The sequence below is a fragment of the Herpailurus yagouaroundi genome, unplaced genomic scaffold (genome assembly GCF_014898765.1).
Source record: "Herpailurus yagouaroundi ecotype Mexico unplaced genomic scaffold, PumYag 267, whole genome shotgun sequence".
In the NCBI taxonomy this organism is placed as follows: Eukaryota; Metazoa; Chordata; class Mammalia; order Carnivora; family Felidae; genus Herpailurus; species Herpailurus yagouaroundi.
The window spans coordinates 377475-386342 of NW_024412484.1; the positions used below are offsets into that span (position 1 = coordinate 377475).

General features: G+C 63.2%; 1 protein-coding gene across 1 annotated transcript in view; it reads right to left on the bottom strand.

The window, feature by feature from the left end:
• VAV2 (vav guanine nucleotide exchange factor 2) overlaps positions 1 to 8868 on the bottom strand; it is a 129398-nt gene that overhangs the window by 19218 nt on the left and 101312 nt on the right. The window contains exons 11-18 of the mRNA XM_040461483.1: positions 8648 to 8747; positions 7578 to 7673; positions 6847 to 6915; positions 5077 to 5163; positions 3194 to 3279; positions 2346 to 2478; positions 1098 to 1112; positions 6 to 115 (exon numbers count right to left, since the gene is read on the bottom strand). Coding sequence (XP_040317417.1) covers positions 6 to 115; positions 1098 to 1112; positions 2346 to 2478; positions 3194 to 3279; positions 5077 to 5163; positions 6847 to 6915; positions 7578 to 7673; positions 8648 to 8747 — 696 coding nt within the window. The remainder of the gene's footprint in view (positions 1 to 5; positions 116 to 1097; positions 1113 to 2345; positions 2479 to 3193; positions 3280 to 5076; positions 5164 to 6846; positions 6916 to 7577; positions 7674 to 8647; positions 8748 to 8868) is intronic.

Sequence of the window (8868 nt, forward strand, 5' to 3'; positions counted from 1 at the left end):
CTCACATGGCCATCTCAAACTGTTCCATCCATTTCCGCTTCATGTCCTCTGTCTTGCAGAAAAACTGGAAGCCCTGCTTTCCTTGGAGGTGGATCAGATAGAAGCCGTAGGACCACTGCGGGAGGAGACGGGGCACCAGCTCGCAACTGGCATGGGCTTGGGCACGAGGACACACACGCACACGCGTCCAGGTCACCCGTTCCTGCACCTGTGTGCACGTGTATGGCGCACCCATGCCTGTGTCTGCACGTGCACACGCACGTGCACACCCCTCTCACAAGACGTCCAGGGACCCCTCTCCTACCCCCTCCGAGGTGTGCCCTCGACTGAACTCTCGGCGGGTTCAGCCAGGGCCGTCTCTGAGGCTGGAGCCGGGTCCCCAGGGAGCCTGTGCTCAGAACGGGCCTGCCCACTTTCAGTTCCTAAATGTGAGGCTAAAAAACTCACTGCGCTGAAGCAAAAGAACAGAAACCAAACAAAACAAAAGGTTGGAGAAGGCCCTGGGCTGAGGGCGGGGGTGGCCTGCAGCAGAGCCAGCCCACAGCTGCCCTGACCACCCACCAGGCCTGGCCATCTCTAGGGGCTATAAGAGGCCCAGAAAGAGTGCGGAAAGTCTGAGCCCATTTGTGTTAGAAAAAATGGAGAAAGAAAGAAATGAGGGAGGGAGGAGACGGGGAAGGAGAGAAGGAAGGAAGGGGAGAGGGGGGAAGGGAAGGAGGGAAGCAGGAAAGGGAGGAGAGGGGAACAAAACAGGACCGACGACGCAGAGTGAGAATACACAAAAGCCCCGCCCGCTGAAAGACCACCTGTGGTCCTTCACCAGGAGGGACCTGGGGGGTGGGCGGGGCCAGGGCAGGCAGGTGGGCCTTCCTTCCTACCCTCTGGAAGGGCATTCGTCATCATGAATGCACACCACCTTCCTGATGAAGACACCGAGGGCCTGACCGAGGAAGAAGAAAGCCAGGAGCCTGGCCCTGGCCCTGGCCCTGGCCCTGCTCGGGCCCACCTGGGGCCCCCACTCCAGCTCAGGCTCAGGAAGGAAGGGCCGGCTGGGCCCTGGGGGAAGGAAGGCAAAGGAAGAGGGCCCGGGTGCTTACCATTTTCCCATGAGACTAGGAAGCATGAGGAGAGGGGAGGAAAAGGGAAGACAGATGGTTAAGAGACTCAGCCTGGACCTGTGCTGGGCACCGCAGCCCTGGACCCTCCACTGCCAAGGGCAAGGTCCTGCCTCCCAGAGCCAGGGGCTGGGCCCGGGGACTGTGCCTTCAGCCCCGAACCTGGGGAACTGTTTCAGACATCGGGCGGGCATGAGGGGTTTACCCCCCATAGCCCTTCCAGAAGGTAGCTGCATTCTGTACCGCAAGCTCTGAAGTCCAGAGTCTGGAATTTTCAGCACATTGGCTCCTGGTCCCCAGATCTAGTCTGGGATGCACACAGTAGGTGCCCAAACACTGAATGCAATAGCCTCCGAACCAGACTGAACCGGGGCGGGTGGCAGCCCCACCCCAGCAGTCACGGCCCCGCCCCCAGTAGTCATGGCCCCACCCCCAGCAGCAGTCCCCCTCCACCCTCCAGGAGTCACAGCCCCACCCCAGCACTCACGGCTCCACCACCGGCAGTCACGGCCCTGCCTTCCAGCAGCCATGCCCTCACCCCCAAAAGCCAAGCCCCACGCCCAGCAGTCACACCCCTGCCCCTAGCAGCAGTCATGGCCCCCCATCAGCAGCCATGCTCCGCCCCCAGCGGCCCCGCCCTGCCCTAGCTGCCAAAGCCCCACCCCCAGCTGTCCCGCCCCGCCCCTAGCTGCCAAAGCCCCACCCCCAGCGATCCCGCCCCACCCCCAGCTGCCAAAGCCCCACCCTCCAGAAGCCATACCCCCACCCCCCATAGCCACAGCCCCGCCTCAGCTACCACAGCCCCCTGGCTCGTCTTCGTGTCTGAGGACCCACAGTGAGGCCCACTCGGACCCCTCCTCCAAAGGGAAGGCCTGCTTACTTCCGGGGGAAGGTGGGCTGGAGTCAGATGGCCATGGTCTCAGCTTGGCTCTCTCCAGAGCCCCTCTGCATTCCCCTCACCCAGGAACCATGATCCCAGGGGCGTCCCCGCCCCGAGAAAAGTCAGACAAAGGGCCAGGGAAGCGCCGGACTTGGCACGGAGTGAGCGTGCTGTCCCCAGAAGTCAGAGGGACAAGAGGGTGACAGAAGGGAAGCCCCTGTCCGCACTGCAGAGCCACCCAGTCGGCGTCAGTGCTGACCTCCGGCCCGGCTCACGCCGTTCTCAAGGCCTCCCCACGACTCCTCCCTCAGCCCAGAAGGCTGCTGGCCACCAGGCGGCCCAGGGCCCACCTTCTTGACGTCCTTGTTGTTCATGGGGTCGTCGGTCATCTTGTGGAAGAGCAGCTCGATGACCTCCTTCAGCTCATAGCTGTAGCCCCTCCTCTTGCAGACGATGACCACCTTGTCAAACAGGAACAAGTACCTGGCCCAGCAGTGCGGCCAGGGGGCCCGTCAGTGCGGCCAGTGCCCCGTGCTCCGAGGCCCCCGACAGCCAGCGTGCGGCCGGGGTGGGCAGCAGGAGGGCTGATCCCTCACCGACCCGGAGCCCCACCCCTACGCCTGGCTCACCTGCCATCTCTGACCGCCCCCCGCCCCCCCACTGGCAGGTCTCAGCTTCTCCATACAACTCCCCCAGGAAGCCCTCCTTGGCTACCTGCCCCCATGGCCCAAGGATCATATGGGTCCTCGGGCCCCCACGCTCCACCCTCCACCAGACTGGAAGCCTTGTGGGGGTAGGATCCCTATCTACCGTGACCCCAGCCACAGCCCCAGGCCTCGCACAGAGTAGGTGGTGTGGAGGGCTCTGAACAAGCAGGGGCCTTGCGAAGCTAAGCCCTCCCCTGCAGTCACGCAACAGGGAGCTCACGCAGCCTCGCTGCCCATGCCAGTCCCGGGGAGCCTGGGAGCTCGCACGCCAGGGCCTCTGGCTGCCCCCTAGCCTAGCCCAGCCCAGTGCCGGCCACGGGCAGGGCGGCCACCAGCTGGTGTGGTGTGGACGGTCTCACGAGAAGGAAGGAAGCAACTGAGGCAGGACACAGGGCTGACCAGGCACGCGGCTCCTTCCCTGGGAAAAGCCGCTTCCAGCCCGCTGGGGAGTGGGTGCCCGACCACCCCGGGCTGCCACCCTGCCCGCTCACCTATCTTGCTTCGTGTGGTTGACTATGGACCGGACCTTCAGCTCCCCGTCAATCTTCGGCCTCCCGAACTCCTCCAGTTTCACCTGCTGGAAAGAGAGGGCGAGGCTGTGAGCCCCAGCGCCGGGGCGGGCGCCCAGGCGGGCCTGCTTCCCACGGACACGGGAGGCAGAACCGAGGGATGGGAGCCTGTGCCTCCCAGCTGGTGCGCAGGGCAGGGTGGGAGGGGATGGTGGGGGAGGACCGGGCCCTCCCCTGGCCCCGTGGAGCACTCCCTTCAGCACGGCGGGAACAAGGAGCCATTGACGGCGTGGGTCAGGGCAACGGGAACAGGCTGCTGTTGTGTGCGGCCCAGAGCAGGGCCCTGGGAGGGAGGGCCAGGGACACCGAGCTCAAGAGAACAAACGGCGCCTATCAGACGGGGCCCAGCGCTGCGTCCGCCGCAGGAAGAGGCCTCGAGTGGAAGCCCTCGCCGCTCTGCCGAGATCTCATTTCGCTGGGCTTGTATCTCTACCCCGCTTCGATTCAGGGAGGGCGCGTCGTGACGCGTTCCCTGCGTGGCTCACAGAGGAAGGGTCTACCCACGCCGGCGAGGGGAGGAGGGAAATGCTCCAGCACGTTGGCCGGGCCGTGGCCGTGGCGCTACGACGGCCGGTTCTCTGTGAGATTCCTGAATTCTGCACGAGCTGCCGGGCCGAGGCGGAGAGCCCAGCTCTGGGGTCACACGTCGGGGGGCGAGCACCCACGCGGCCGCCGGCCCCGGCCCGCGTCCCACCTCTGATGTGCCGAATCCGACGGACCACGTCCACCTGCCGGTGACGGGGTCCGTGGGAGAACCGCAGGGCCGGGCACGCGCCCGGCCCAGAGGACGCTCCACGCTGCTCAGCACCGCTGTTTCGTTTTTGTTATTCAAGGAACACGATCAATCACATGTAAAAACTTCTTTAAAAAAAACACCCCAAAACATCGGTGATCAGGTGATCCCAGGGGAGGACCCCACCGGGCACTTAGCACCACTGCCAATGGGCTGGGGCACATCTACCCTTCACCTCCTCGGCCCTCAGCATTTTTCTCTTTCTGAAAAGACAGAAAGGTGGGGTTGCTTCATAACGCTGTTTGGCAACATCTATTCTCAGCTGACCACACATCAGGAACGTGTCCCGTGCCACACGTGTGTACAGGTGGCCTGGTGGGTGACGGACGGGCCAAAGGCATCCAGGGGCTGCTCTTGCAAAAGTTTCTGTGTTGATTTGCCCCTGACGGACTCACCCGGACTCTGCCCAGTTCAGGGACCGGACAGAGAAAGTGGTTCTCGGCCAGAGTAACTCTGTACTCGGGGGACATCTGGCCACGTCTGCGCCCCCCAAGGGAGGGGTGCTACTGACACCCAGAGTGCCTGGACAAGGGATGCTGCTCGAAATCCTACAATGCACAGAACAGACCCCAAAACAAAGAATGTTTCCAAATGTCAACAGTGTCGGGGTGCAGAGAGCCTGGTTGAAACATTCAGCAGATCTCGGGGCACCTGGGTGGCTCAGTCGGTTAAGCGAGCGTCCGAGTTTGGCTCAGGTCACGATCTCCTGGTTTGTGAGTTCGAGCCCCGCGTTGGGCTCTAGGCTGGACCCCAGAGAGTCCTTGGTCCAGGCCGGGGGGGTGGTGGGGGGTGGGAGGGGTCAATACCATTCCTCCCCAGACCCTGCCCCTCAGCGAGCGGACTACCTTTGTGCCCCACAGAGCGTGTGGGGTGGGTGAAGTGTGCACGGACAGACGGACAGAGTGTGTTCACCCACCTGCTTACTGACTATCAGGATCGTGAAAGTAATTTCTAAAATGCGTGTATACGGTCGTAATTAATCTCCACGCTTTGGAGAATCAGCTACACTTACCAAGTTTTCTATACAACTCTGAAATTCACTGATTTTCTTCAGGGTCTCCTTGTCCCGCTTAACTTCGTTTATGTACATCGCCAAGTCCTGAAAACAACGAGGCGGGGGAGGGGTTGGCGGGCTGCCAGCCACCGCAGCTGGCGGCCTTCGAGACCCCACGGGGGTGACACACGAGTAAACTAAGGCAGGAGAGGTAAAACCGACCCCAAACGGCACGTGTCCCTGGGCCAAGAACCCCAAGTCCCTGCCTCTTAGGACAGTGTCTCTCTGCCCTGTCACTCGACCCCCTTCTAGCTCGGACAAAAGGAAAACAGTCAGCGACCTAGACTTGACCAGCCCGCTTCTTAGCTCTTGGGAAGTGGGCACCCGGCAGGCCCCGAGCTCCCGCACAGCCTCACAGAACTGGGTGACCCCAAGGTCTAGCTCCGGCCGTCCATGTGCTGCTGTCCTTCCAATGGCCACCAGGGGGCGGTGCCCGCTGCAATCCAGGCAGCCGGCCCTGACTGGGGGCCAGAGACCCAAGCCCAGCAGGGGGACGGGCCGCCTTGGGTGGAATCCCTGAGCCAGGCCGAGGTGGGGAGCCGGATCCAGCCTCCCCTCCAGCACCTCCTGCCTCCTCCTAGAAGGACCCCACTGGCGGGGCAGAATCTGAGACCCCGAGGCAGAAACGTTACAGGATAGGCCTGGTTCATCAGAGACACCCCCCAGCACAGGCCACCCAAGGGCCAGGGGACGGGGTAGAAGCCACAGATGGAGACAGAAGGCAAAAGGAAGCCCAAAGCCCAGAGGAGACAGAGGTCAGGTGTGCACCCTGGGAGGTGCTGGGGGTACTGTCCCCCGACCCTGGCCAGCCGCAGTGCTGAGGGGACCTATCCCGTGCTGGGTATTGTGCCCGGCCTGGGGACCCAGGTGAGCGTGATCAGGGGGCAACAGACACAAAAGGGGTGACAGCCGTCCCCAGGGGTCAGAACTGTGTGCGGGGGGGGGGGGCGGCAATCATCCTGGGAAATGTCACCTTGCAAAGACTAAAGATATACAGGCCATAGCCAGGTGACAAGGAGAAGGTCCAGCCTGAGCCAACAGAGATAGAAAATGACAGGGAATGTCATTTTGGCCTGGGAGTGGCCACGCTCACCTGGAATTTCAGGCATTAGTGGCAAATACAGCCGCAAAGCTAGGCATGCGTGTCTGTGGAGGCCCGTGTGCCCGGACGTGGAGCCTGAGCCCGACTCAGTGGGCACCGGGGAGCCATAGAAGGCTTTTGAACAAGGGCGTGGCATGAGCTGAGCTCTCCTTCCGGGGACTTACTGCACAGTAGGCTTCCAATGGACATAAGCAGGAGGGGAGAGGAGGCGTGGCTGGGTGGAATGGGCGTTTCAGAAGCAAAAGCCACAGGACTGGGCAGTGGGCAGCCCAGGCCAGATGGCCCAGACCGAGTCCAGTGCCTGGGAACTGGCAACAGCCCTGATGGACGGTAGGGAAGGCAGGAGGAAGGCAGGCCCAGGGAAGGCACTGCAGGCCAGACAAGGTTAGGGATCTGGACACTTGGGGCAAGTGCCTGAGGCTCCCTCTACCCACCCTCCCTGCCCATGGGTGCGTCCCACCCACCGCCCTGCCCCTGCTCTGCCTCTTGTCTTTCCAGGAAAAGCTACATCTCTGGTCACAGAACAAGGCTTGTGAGTGAGCCCGACTCCAGTCAAAGGACACAGACCGGGTACCTGCAGCCCCAGGTTGGCCGGGCCCCTCTCCTGCCTCAGTTTACCCACCCACCTGCATGGCTTCCAGTGCCTCTTTGAGCTGCTGCCTCTCGGGCCGATCTGCGGAGTGGCTCAGGAGTTCCTGGACGTGTGGGAGAGGAGTCACGGGTCACCGCTCGGGCGTGCCGGCCTCCGCCCCTACTCCCACCGGGCACAGGGTGTGGGCACAGAGCAAGACCCTCGGGGCAGACTCCCTGCCCCCCCCCCCTTCCGGCCCCAGGCTCTGCTCTGGCTCGGCTGCCCAGCCCAGCAGACAGACAGCAAGGCCCCTCCCGGTTGACACACTGCCTCAGGGTGAGGGGTCCCCAAATCTTGTGCAGAATGGCAGGGACTTTAAGGCCACAGGGTAACTGGCTGATTCACTGAAGAGCCTCACACGGCACCGAAACCAGTCTCTCTGGCGAGTCTGTGCACAAGGGCTTCCTAGTTCCACTGCTCTCCTGCCTACCAGGAAGCTCAGAGCCTGGGTCAAGGCATCAAGGACAGGCCATCTCCTAGTCCTGGTCCGAGGACATTCTTTGGTTTCGGTTTCCCAGTTCTCTTACTGATTCCAATCCCAGTTTCCCCTCACACGTTTACTGTGATGAACGTTCCTAATACAGCCGCACGGCTCATCTGGACAGATTTGCCTGCTGGCTTCTCCGTGACGCTGGCCCACCCGGGCCCCATTTACGCCCCTGCCGGCCACCGGGCCCCAATCCCGCTCCCCCCGGGGGCGGCCGTGGAGCTCGCACACCGTCTCACCTTCAGGAGCAGGTGATACTTGAGCACCCTCTGCATGGGGACCACGAGCAGGTCCTGAAGCTTAAACTTCCCATCCTGGACCTTCAGAGTGCATTCCTGGGCATCGGGGGGAGCAGCGAGGAGATGACCGACACCCTGGCCCGGACCGCGATCCCAACGCTCCCACCCCCAGCCGCGGTGGGGGGCAGACTAAGCCCTGAACTGGGGCCAAGCGTCTGGTCCTGGCCTGGCCGGGGTCCCCAGCCCGGCAGCGTCTCCCAAAGCCCCTTCCCAAGTCAAGTGTGTGCAGAGGGGTGGGGCTCACAGCAGGCAGGCGGGGGGCCCGCCCCTCTCTGTACCCTCAGGAATCTGCAGTGGCCACGCCAGGGCTCTGGGATTCTGAGCGACCCCGGCGCTGACCGGGTCTGCCCGAGACTCCCAGGGAAGCCAGCTCACACCATCACGGGGCCACCCTCAGGACCCAGGGGCTCCCCACCGGTTTCCCGGACACACAGGGGCACTATGCGTCTCCAAGGGACGTCCTTCCCAGTGTCGCTACAGCAAAGGGACCCTGAGCCAGGATTCACTCTGGAAAGGGTTTGACTGGCCAAATATACCACGGGACCCCCAGCCTCGGGGAGCAGCTCAGGTGCCCCTGACAAGGGGGAGGGGGAGGGGGCCCGGAGAGGGGCTCACGGAGAAAGTGGAAAAGTGCCAGAGACCGGCCCTGAGCCTGGGCGGGGAGTGGGGACAGGTGACGAGAGAGAGGGGGTCTCCTTGGCTTCCAGCAAACGTCTGTCACCTGGGGTCCCCGAGGGTTCTGCATAGGCCAGCACAGGGGCTCAGTCACAGCCCCTCGCCGAGCCGGATCGGGCCCCGGGGGTCTGCCTCTGTTGCACCTCCCCCTGCCCTCCCCACCCCAGCAAAATGCCGAGGAAAAACAATCACCGAGAAAAACATCTACAACCACCATCCCGCCAGTGCCCTCACGTCCACCTTCCCGCAAAACGGGCAAGCAACGGGCCGGTGAGCTGCAGCCTTGGAGACGCAGGGACAGCGGGGGGGGGGGCCAACCGCCAAGCCCCCATTACCTCGACCTTCTGTCGGAAGTCCTCCCGACTGGCGAGGAGCTGGTTCAGCGTGTTCTGGGCGTGCTCCATGTGGCTGCAATATTCCCCGTAGATCAGGAGCCTGGGCAGTGAACACACATACGTGCACAGTCAGTGACACGCTGCGGCTCCGGGGCCTGGGTTTAGATCCCCGTGGAAGGCACAGCAGGGGATCGGCAGACCCGCCGGGGGGGGGGGGGGGG